This window comes from Seriola dumerili, unplaced genomic scaffold (assembly GCF_002260705.1).
Source record: "Seriola dumerili isolate Sdu_G_001 unplaced genomic scaffold, Sdu_1.0 BDQW01000291.1, whole genome shotgun sequence".
NCBI classification, from domain to species: Eukaryota; Metazoa; Chordata; class Actinopteri; order Carangiformes; family Carangidae; genus Seriola; species Seriola dumerili.
The window spans coordinates 2253970-2265980 of NW_019174546.1; the positions used below are offsets into that span (position 1 = coordinate 2253970).

The 12011-nt window shown below is 38.0% G+C and overlaps 1 protein-coding gene across 2 annotated transcripts in view; it reads right to left on the bottom strand.

The window, feature by feature from the left end:
- LOC111231041 (guanine nucleotide exchange factor VAV3-like) overlaps window positions 1-12011 on the bottom strand; it is a 45098-nt gene extending 33087 nt beyond the window's left edge. For both annotated transcript variants that reach the window (XM_022757999.1, XM_022757998.1), the window contains exons 1-5: window positions 11808-12011; window positions 8215-8331; window positions 2359-2417; window positions 1551-1616; window positions 892-1009 (exon numbers count right to left, since the gene is read on the bottom strand). In XM_022757999.1, coding sequence (XP_022613720.1) covers window positions 892-1009; window positions 1551-1616; window positions 2359-2417; window positions 8215-8331; window positions 11808-12011 — 564 coding nt within the window. The remainder of the gene's footprint in view (window positions 1-891; window positions 1010-1550; window positions 1617-2358; window positions 2418-8214; window positions 8332-11807) is intronic.

The following is a 12011-nucleotide window of genomic DNA, read 5'->3' on the forward strand; positions in this document are numbered from 1 at the left end:
TGATTTTGGTCAATCAGGAATATATAACCAAATCTTCAGTGATTTTGTCTCAGTTGGTTTATGGCTGGTTTCATTTACATCCCCTGAAAACATTCATGTTAACAGTTAAACGCAAACAAAAAATGTTATTGTATATTTTTACAAGTACAATTGCATCATTGGCATACACTTGACAGGTAACATGAAGGGTAGGTAACTGTAAGTAATAACTGCCCTAAAATAGACCCCTGTGGTACTCTACAGAAAAGTAGCTAAATACATTTACTGAAGTACTATTTTAACGTCCTTGTAATTGGGTATTTGAGTATCTCCATTTAATCCTACCTAACACACGTACTCCTCTACATTTCAGTGAAGAAAGTTTTATATCTACCACATTCATATGACATCTATAGTTATTAGTTGCTCATATTATATCGAAATGTATTACATCATAAATATGACACATTGTTACAGATTAAGCAACACAACCATATAAATAAAATGGTCAACATTAGCTACACCTTTACTAGCTACAATATTAAAATGCTGCTTACATGTACATGCATCAATATAATGATATAGCACTGTGAGAAGGGTCATTTTGCATTATGAGTAATTTCACTTTGGACACTTAAAGTACATTTTGTTGGTAATACTTTTAATGCAGGACTTTTACTTGTGATGGAGTATTTTTACATTGTTGTATTGCTACTTATATTTATGTAAAAACTCTCAGTACTTAAATACATCCTGATGCTGAGTTACAGAAGAGGACTGTATACACAAATTAAAATATTGTGGGTTATAATCCAACAACATCCCACCCCCCTGAAGCTGGAATATTAAACGTGTTCATGTGTGTGTGTGTGTGTGTGTGTGCATGTGTGTGCGGCTGGCTCATAGTGGTACCAGTGGGGGAGGCTGCTCGGTTCTCATGAGATCTTCATAGATCTCTCCCCCTGCGTAGTCTTCCTCCAGCCCATAGACCGCTGCGTACAAGTCATCCTCGTCCTCAAGGACATTCTCACTGTAACACACGTGCGTATACAGACACGCATATTAACATCTCTAAAATGTGTTGATTATCAGTCACAAATTACAATGTAATACATCGAAAATCAAGACTTGGCTGCTCTTTCTTTCATACTCTAGTAGTAGTAATGGAATTGAATGAAATGAATGAAAAACTTCAGAGAGGCATAATGCACAATTCAAAGAAATCATGATATGAAATTCTGATGTGACATGAAAATAATACAAATACTACATTTGTGCTATACATATATTATTACCAGTATTCCTCTTAACAATCAATCAAGCTGTCAACAGCACCCATCCAGAACCTTGATGTGGGTGGTATGCAAGCACTCAGCAAAAACATGCAGAATTACTCATTCATTTCCTCTGACAGTAACAGAGAAACGGAGCCAAGCCTTTTACCAAAACATGTGGGTGTCCAGACCCCTGGAGAGCATGGATGATGAGCAGAGTTGGTTCTGCTACTGAGCAAAATAATCATGTTCTATCAACACCATTAATGGGCCCACAGAGAGGAGCTTCATACATACTCAATCAAATCCTCCAGATTATTGCAAATGTCCTCGTCTTTTAGGCTCTCCTCTGTTGGAAATGGCCTAGAAATGACAGCAAAGAGGTTCAGTGTTCAACAGAAAAATCACTATGAAAAAACTATTGATGAGTGACTTAGGGCAGGAAACTAACTTTTGATGTATCAAAAATCTATTATAATTTGTGCAGCAGCCAAAAATTCTTTGTTAAAACAGAAAAGCTGTTGCAAATTTCCCCACCGCAGGACTAATAAGGGACTATATTATCCCTTATATTAAAAGGACATGGACTGGTTACAACTAGAGTGGAATAATTTACAGATTTACTAGTGCAGCTTTAAAAAAACAGCAAGTGGGGCCATATGCCTAATTTTATTAAGATGGATTTGCAATTCCCACATTGCTAAGTTCAAAAACAGAGGAAAATTTTACATAATGCAAATGTAAAGTAGTTCAAATTAATAGTAATAGAAATTTTGTTATTATAAAATTATTATTATAGAATTATATTATATTATATTATATATTTCTTATTCCCATGGCTTACTGCTGTTTTTAAAAACTTAAATAAACTGATTGTTCGTTGTTTATAGTGTTTGGGAATTGGGCATTTTCATTTCTTGTAATAAGGCACAACACCTAGTAAAACTGGAAATTACTGTGTGAGGTGTGGCTAAGTGTGGCTATAATGTCGGTAAGGGGAGGAGGAGATGGAGGTGAAGCGTAGGTGTATGGTAAAAACAAAAAATTGCATGCCTTCGATAACTTTAAATCAAATGTTAAATGTTTTTAACATTGTGTGACTTACTTGAATCCTGCTTGCTGTGCAGTCGTTGTGTAAGAGAGCTTGGACAGCATGTCCATAACCTGGAGAAACAAAGTGTCAAATCATGTTCACGAATGGCTCGACAGAGAGACGGAGTGTGAGAGAGACAGAGACAGAAAAACAGATTTGCTGTGCTAATGCAATAGTTATTGTAATTACCAGGGTCTGACTTCACATCAACATTCAAATCATAATTACAGCTGGGAATATCAGATTTTTCTCAAAGCTCAGATATATAGTATCTAACTCTCAGTAATACAAGACTGCCAGAAACCCAAACAAAAATGAATGCCTCATGTAAGCCAAAGTCCACTGTTTAAGGTTTTAATGGACATTGTATTGTATTTTCACTGCTCAGTATTATTGTGTTTTTTGATGCTCACAAATTATAACCATGGGAATCTGCAGAAGCCATAGAAATCACTTGAAAATGCCACAGCAACAACTATTTTAGAAAATACACTTAAAACCGTATATCACCAAGTAACACCTTAATAAACACAAAGCAACCAATAGCTACCCTTAAGCAACCATTTAGCAGCCACTATTTGAAAGCAACATAGCAACCACCAATAAACACACTAGATACAACCTATTAGCAATGACTTAGCAACCAACTAGTTAATACAAGACCTTCATAACACCGTAACAGCTATTCAGCATACATATGCTTAGCAGTGTCCCAGCAGGTAGAAACACATTAGCTACAACCATGATAATACTGAGTTGGGAAGCCTTGCTAGCTAAGTGGTTAAGATACTGACCATGAACTGCAACACCTTCAAGTCTAAACTGACCTGGGACTTTTGATTTCTATCTCTCTCTCGCTCTCTCTCTCTCTCTCTCATTTCTATTGCTATCTTATAATGATATAAAATGCCCAAAAAGTAATTAAAGAAAAGTGTGTGTTAAAAACAAGCTAGCAACAACAGATTCATTAACCTCCCGCAGCTGCAAAAAGCATTAAAAATCCATCAAGTTTTGCATCATAATTGCTATGTAGCTAATAATGTATTCTTGATCACAACTCTGTGTTAATCACATCATTTATAACATTTTTTCCTCATTGGCTGTGCTTTGGTAGAAGGACCTGCTTGCTATTGTAGGGTGTGTACATACTCATTGAAAAACAACACGGCTATATATATTTTTTTTTTTTTACAATGTTTTGGGGACCTAAAAAAGACATTTGGAAGAATTCTTGCGTGTTTGGTGTTAAAATTAGATTATAAGGTTTAACTTTTTAAACAGCAGAATTACTATTTTGGCCTCTGCAGAATGACAGATATGAACATTCAATTTATAACATGGTGTAAGAACTCTCGTTATACTTTTTTTATGGTGCTCTGGGGATTCAAAATACACTTTGTAAGTAGGCCACACTAACCACGGCAGTTGGACTTCAGCTCATCTTGTGGGTTTGCTTCTCAGCTCACATGTGGTTTAAACTGAGTCTCGGATCATCAGACAAGGTATGAGAACAACTTCTTTTCAAGACAGCCTAAAAGGATTTGTATTTCATTACACAGAGTAAACAAATGTTTGATTTTTTTCCTTCTCCCTTAGAGAACTGATATTCTACTTTTTCTTCTTCAGTTATTCTCCTTTTGCACTACAGTTGTTTGAAAAGAAAAACCAGACCTGCACACAGACCGGCCTAAACTATCACTAGTGTTAAATCAGTTGTGATGTGTGCAGCAGAGTGAAATGTACACTGATGGTGACAAAGTTTTTGCAAAAAGAATACCACAGAAATCAAATCATTCATGTAATCTTTTATCATAATACATAATGTTCTCAAAGCAAAAGTAACAGGGAGTCTAATTTACAGCAATTCAAAGATTTTCTTGAATCAACTCATTCCTGTGCAACCCTTAGATTAGAGCGTGTTTCAGATGTCTAATAGTGGAATAGTGATACACAACTAAATGTTACGGCCGCAGCTACATAAAACCACATTGCAAATGTGAAATCATCTCACTTGAAAGGCAGATTTTCTTTTTGTTTCAGGAAAGACAGAATTTTGACTGCCGTAAATAAGTTGTGAGAATGCAGAGGCCTTTTGCAGTTTTACAGATGGCCTCTTACACTACAAACAGGGTTCTTACATGCCACAAGACACCTGGTTACTGCCAAAGCCGCCACACTCATTCACACAGGAAGAGGAGCTAAAGTGCACATAGAAAGGCAGTTCAATCTAACTATCTTTATCAACCACTAGAAACTAAAAACTTCTTCATACCAGAAATCGTGACGTGAACAAGTTAACTGGCAGTTTAATTTTTTTAATGAATTTCTTTTGGAGATCAAAGTATGAAATTATTCAATGTCCTATGCTTATAATGATGTATGAAACCCATTTAACACAAACACTATGACTTTTACTTTGGAGGATTTCTAAGGACCTTGAGCCAACATCATGTCATACTTATAAAACACACATTATATTTCTTCTCACTGTTTCTTCTATAGCATCTATTTACTGTGAGAGCTGTCAACATCGTATGCCCCAACGTCAACTAGTTGTTTACAACATCCTGTGGTACATCTGTTAACTCAGTTGTGATCTTCTATCTGAGTGGATGAAATTGATTTTCATCGGGTTTGCTCTCCGGTCTTCTTCAGAGACATAAATGTACAACTAATGCACAGATCTGTTCATCAGACCTCTCTCACTTTTTTTTCTGTTTCCCTTTTTTTTATCTCACACACACCCCACACTCACCCACCACCATACCAACACACCAGCACAGGCATTTATACAATGTCTAATGCAAAAGTGTGAGAGTTTGAGGGAGCATGACCATTCTGTCTGTGTCTCTCTGTCTGTGTCTATCTGTCTGTCTGTTTGTCTCGTTACCAGCTGCGACAGTGCGGCTGGTATTGTTTTCACCATGTGAATCTGTATCAGCCGTTTCAAGAAAATCTTCAAATTTCTGTCAGTCAGAATCCCTATTTAGTTTTGCTTTGAGAACATTATATATTAAGAGAAAAAAAATTACATGAATAATTCAATTTCTGTGGTATTTTTTTTACAAAAATAAAGTCATCATCAGTGTAAAATTCATTCTGCCAAATTCCTCAAAACCGTGTCTGTGGCAGTTGTGGCTAGAGAAGGCATCTCCACAACCATATTTTGCCATGATGACACACACACACACACACACACACACACACACACACACACACACAGCCCCACTGTTGTGGCTGGTAATTACTGCCTCATGGTTGCAACCAGTCAAGTTGCAGTTGACTGTCCAGACTCATATAACACTGTATATGTGGAGAAGATTATGAAGGTATTAAGTGTATTTTGTCAAAATAAGCATATGAATTCCTGTGTTATGGCCAAAAAACGTGTTTTGTAAGGTCACCTTGACCTTTGACCTTTGACCACCAAATTCTAATCAGTTCCTCTTTGAGTCCAAGTGGACATTTGTGCCAGATATAATGATATTCCATCAAGTCGTTCCTGATATATCACTCTGTTCTACTTATGAACAGAGCATGGCTACCTGTTTCCAAGCTTCATGTTAAGATGAAACAATCTGACTGTAGCTTCATATTTAATGTACAGATCTGAGACTGGCATCAATCTTCTCAACAAGAGAGAGAGTGAGAGTGTTTAGACATTCCTTCAAAATAAAATGCCCTTCTCTATTTACTTGAATTTAGAAAGAAAACGTTTTACTTTTACAGTCAAGAGGTTGATATTATTTTAATTGAGGGAAGAAATAAACACATTTCTAGTTTCTTCCCGTTGCCTCAGACCTCCAGGCTGCTGCATGCAGTCAGCATGGCTGCCCGGGGTGAAGCCTGTAGTAACTCAGCACAGGAATGTAGGTTAGAGAGCTCTCATTAGATATTCAGTGGACTAATGCTCTACGGGTTGAACTGGCACAACTTAACTCAAGTGGATTAGACTGGCTGAGATTTGAGATGTTCTCTTTTGGATGTTTTCTGGAAAATAAGGAAGAGATTGAGCTTTTCTTCTTCAGCTGTACAACCCTTCCTGGAGACAATCCAGCCCAGTCGCTAAACCTGCAGACACCCATATTTTTACCTAATGATGAAGAAAAAAAAAAAAGTAATGATGCAGTGCAATCTTCCCCCTCCGGAAGCTTGTTTGTTTGATGGACAACTCTTGAACATGACTGAGATTATGCAGCCTGGCTTGGATGTACTGTACATATTTGCAGGCAGCACCTCCCCTGTGGGATTATCAGCGGCCAGATTAACTGGAAGCTTCTTTAGAGCATAACACACTGAACTGAAAGAAAAGAGCGTCTGTGTGGGAAGCTGCACGCAAAGCTCAATATGCATTCACTTATAGCTCTCTAACACGTATGATCACTCTCTATTCTCTGCAGGGAAGTGAATTAAACATTGTAATCATGTATAATATGCCTAAATAAAAGACCGTTATACGTCTCTCTGTGCACTGCCTGGAGATCACTTCTTTTATTTTAAAATTTGCTTACACATTAACAATGTATCCTGAAAATCTCAAATCACATGAGATACTGTATAAATGATTTAAAACTAACAGAAAACCTGCTCTGACAAAAAAACTATAAATATTATAAAAATAAAATATTTTATAGAAAGGGTAGTAATTAACTCACATTAAGCCCTTTTCACATGAGGAAAATGCTTTTACAGGCTTAATCTTCTCTATTTTAGATATATTGAAAGATAAAATGAAACATATTCATTACAGACTAATGCAAAGAAAATACTCTCAGCAGTTAAGAAATAAATAATAATGTGTTTCCCCATGGATGGCCCATAAATACGCTGACAACTCTGAATGCTTCGAGGCAAAGTTAAGCACCAAATGCACTGAACTCAGGAAATGTGGGAATAAGGCTGCAAAGAGTGAGTGTGCTTTCTTCAGCTGAGTTAAATCAGGCTCCTGAGGAGGAGTGCACTACAAACCCACTGACCTGGTAACTCTGTGGTGCTGCCACAACAACACAGCAATAAAAAAAAAAAAAAAAGAAGTCGGCCGATCCCTTCAGACACACACCAGAAAAATGCAAGAACAGGAAATGGGTGAACAAAACCTGAATGCCATGCCTCCATCAGAGGAATCACTCTCTATCAAATGGTTTATATAGTGTAGTATTTTAGTTTTTCTTCATTTTTCTACAATGTTGAGATTCATTGCTGCCAACTGTGGCAAGTTTGGTCATGCAGTGAGGACAGCTTTACTTCTTTTTTACATTTTTCATGCTGCACAGTTTGCAAGAACCTTTAACACAAGCACAGGTACTACTCAGTTTAGATTTCACCCGAGAGTCTTCTGCTCACATGAATCTCAAGCCTTTTTCTAAAACCACTGCAAAAAAGTATTTTGTTACATAATTTCTATCACAAACCAAGAATTTGAAATACTGCGTAGTTTTACAGCTGTTCCATCCGATGATTGACTATAGCTGTTTTGGTCACACATTCTCAATACGTTGTCCAGTTGTTCCTGACAATGTGTCTAATACTAATACAAAAAATCTGTAAACTGAGTTATTGACTAGAGACATCCAGCACAAGCCTCATTATCTCTCAGCTGTAGTACATGAGCAGCAGATGCATTCAACAGGCAGTGTTCCCTTAAATTGATTTCCTTGTAAAATTGCTTGTTAAGGTGATAGATCCAGAAGAGCTCACAGATTTCATAAATCATTGCAACTAAAGAAGAAGGTAGCTAAAAGGAGAAAATAGGGCACAGCAGAACAGAAGAAATTTGAGCTCTGTTGTGAAATATCATCATACATGAAAACATGGGATAGTTTCTTCGCTTAGTGGCAAAAAAACATAACAGTGGATCTGGTTTGTTACCTTTCCAAAGTCTCGAACATCAAAGAGATCAAAGGCTTCAAATAAGTCGCTTTTCTTCATCCCGAACACGTCACAGCAAGACGTCAGGAAGGTGCGGATGTTCTTCAAGCACAGGAACTGCACAGAGCAACAAATGGCACTCATCAGTTTAGCATCCCTTGCCTCCATACAGCACTTACAGTCATTTGTGCCTTTTCTTTCATTTTCTAGAATCATGCTGGTTCTACAAAAAAACACTTACCCAAAAATCACACACACTCACACAAAATAACACATTTTAGTGGTTTCTAGCCATGCAGAGAATTTTAGTTTTCACACACTATAAATATGTCGTTTTGCTTTTCTGCTGTAATGTTTGACTACCACCGTCGACCAGGTGCCATCTCTCAATGCTCTTATCTTTGAAAAATTTGAATTTAAAAATGAAAAATCAAAGTTTCTTCCTACAGAAACAGCGTCACAGAATACGCTGTCACTAGACATTACTGAAAATACTTTTTTTTACCAACTGATCTTTTAAACCATTCAGCAGACTATTGGCAGAGCAACAATGACATTGATGCTGCTCCTTAATGTTTTTAAATGTAATTTTTTTTTAATGCTTTGAGCAACACAAATTAAATCCAATTCACTTCTGTTGTATTTGGGATTTGAGCAGAAATCTCAAATATTTCAAAACCTGCAAAAATATCAGCATTTATCAGAGAGATGAGAGATAAGTAGAAAATATCTTTTCACGTCATTTAGGAGAACCCACCACTTAATTCTGTTTTAATGTAAATAACCCTCTACAGTTATATGACAAGGAGAGATCAGGGTAAAAAGTGAAGGCGAAGCCTACACCCTGCAAACTGAAAGTGAAAAGTGAAAGCTTCACGGTGTGAAATGAAACCACTAACCATGTGCTCTTTTGGTGTCACTTCCTATTAGGATCTGTGTCTCAGTGGGAAGAGTGCACTCGAACAACTTTCATACTGTGCGGACAATGTGATTATGGTTATGAGTTATGGTTAAAGGTTTGAGGTCTGAGTCAACCTTACACATATACTGTTGTATTAAAACACCCAGTAAACAAATGCACTGACCATAATTTACCCTTTGTAGCACATTATTAAGTGATGACTAACCCCCAAACTGAATATGTGATCATTTACAGCATAAAAGAGCTAACAAGATTCTTGAGAACAGATAGGCCCCACTTTATCAGCTCATCATGGAGGCGCCTGTAATCCCTCCACCGCCCCCTGGGGCCCTGTTTGTCTGCGGAGGAAATGCACAAACATGATGGCTCTGCACCACCGCCAGCCTCATACCCCTGAATGCAGTCACAGCTCTGGTGCACATTCTCTTGTTCACATCTACCTTCAGAGTGAAACAGAGCTTGTTTGGATTCACCGGTTAAAAAAAACATACGGATGTTTCTTGGTATTTTTTAAATGATTGTGTGAAGGATCATTTATTATCTTATTTTTTGCTGGTATATATGGATGAGCAGCATTTATTTAAGGATGGGGAAGCCGCTCTTGACAGATTTTCCTTGGATGTTTTGTATTTGTGCCAAGGCCAAACATACAGTACGATAAAAATAGTACTTATGGGCACATTTTCATCACAGTACACTGCACCCTCACCCTCCAGTCCATTACCTTCATGCCCTTGTTTCCACTTCCAAGATCGTAGGTCAGCAGGGCACAATGAAAGGGCCATTTAAAATCTGGCACACATGTTCTTCTCAGCTATTCTCAGATGGCCTACAGCTCCAGGCTATGACTATCCATTCTTATGCCCTGTGTTTTCTTTCACTGTCTGTCAAGAAGATAAAAGGCAAGAGGACGTGCACTGACAGAGCACATACAGGCCACTGAAATTTATAAGATAGAGTGCTGGAAAATTGATGTTTATTTATCACTGCAGCAAAGATTTTTGAAGGCTTGATGTCTTTATTTATTTATGGCAGTGTGTGGAGGGTAATAATTTTGACAACTACAAAACGTTTAATCTCGTCTCTCAAAATCAAACCATGTGAAATTCAGTTACAGGTTATTACACCTACTTCAGTTAAAACTCTTCTGTGCGTGGGCGCTTCCTGCATCCTTTAACCTTAGATTAAAATGCCAAAGTTGTGCTGTATTGGAATCAAACATTTCCTGACTCGATGATACATTCGTCAAATGCATCGTACTTTTAACAAGGCCTGATAAAGATCTAATCATCTGCAACTTTGCTTTCTGAATGAAGTGAGTACAAGTCAGTGCACAGGAAGTCTTGATCTTGTAGCGACGTGTAGAACAAGGCATGAAAATTTAAGGCGAGTATTTTGATAAGCGCAACTATTTTTGTAGAGTTGACGAGAACAAGGAGACATCTGCCTCAGTTATATCAAGAAAGATGCTTTTTACAACATTATTATATTTTTATTTTAATTCATTTAACCTTAATTTAACCACTTCTTCAAGAGCATCTTGTCCATGACAGTGATCTGTAGTAGAAAATAGATATCTTAAATAAAAAAGCGTACTATGTGTGTGTGTGTGTAGAAATTACAAAGTCTCCTAATGGTTAACTACACATGTTGTAAGACTTTAAATTCAGTCGTAAGCAGACTACAAGCTGCTGCACAGAGTAACAGTTCCCTGACTAATGGGTGGATCAAAGCCAGGATTTTATCAGGCCTCTCCAGTGGCAGCAGGAGGAATGATGAGTAAAGAGAGCTCAGTCAGTCTTGGACCATTCATTTGCTTTTCACAGGCTGAGGGATGTTTAGCGCTCTCTCACTTATTGAAGAGTAGAAACTGTAAGGCCACAAAAACAGGGCACAACAAGTCTGTTTGGGTTAATTATCATTTTTAGAAGAAACAGCCTGGTGAAGACAGGTCCTCACATCAGATAATCCCCAGCCTGAGTCTGACAGAGGTCACTCTGTGGCCTTAATGTTTACAGTGACACTTATCAGTTTGAAAGAGTGCCAAAGAAAAGAAGATGGCTCTGCGTTCCCAAATTCTGGTGTTGGATATAATGGTGAGTGTGACAGATGGAACATGATGAAAAGCTGCCTCAAGCTGCAAATCCTGACAATTTACTGCTCTAGTTTGAAATCATGGAATAACCTGAGGGTAACAAAAACTCCCACACCTCTGCATTAAACTTTTAAGAACTCTGGGATAGGGCTTATTGTTGTTCCCTGCAGGTGCTGTAACAAAACAGAAAACTTAACAATATGCTAACATGGCTTCATGTGTTTGGAGACCTTATTTGGACCTGACATCTCTGACGTCCTTTTTGTCTGTCTTTTAATTTGAAAAGCAGTTGCAAACTTGTTGATTTAAGTCGACTTAATTCATGCATACTGTAAGACATTTTACAGGCAGCGGTCATAAGCAACAGTAAAATGATTTGGTGTTGACACAGACTAAGTAATTTAACTCTGGAGCGCCTGTTTATGAAAACATCCACTTTGACTAACGGACGTCGCCCACTGTTGACATCTGACAGTACATGTTGCTCGCTACAGGCAGCCATCCGCTAAGTCACAGCATTTCTCCAGTTCCACAAGTTAGTTTGCGCTGACAGCGGCGCACAAAAGACGTATGTACCTGTGACATCTGTGGCCGGAGATTAATCTCCTTCAGGTTGATAGTGTGAGGTCTCAGGTTGTTGAGCAGCTGGCACAGCAGCACCCCGTCCCGCAGGGTTTGTGCCAAGTCGAACACCTGCGCCGTGTCCGCAGTTACCCGGTGGTTCACGGGCAGCACGTTGCAGCTGATCAGCCACATCGCACATTGCCTCCAGTACTCCAT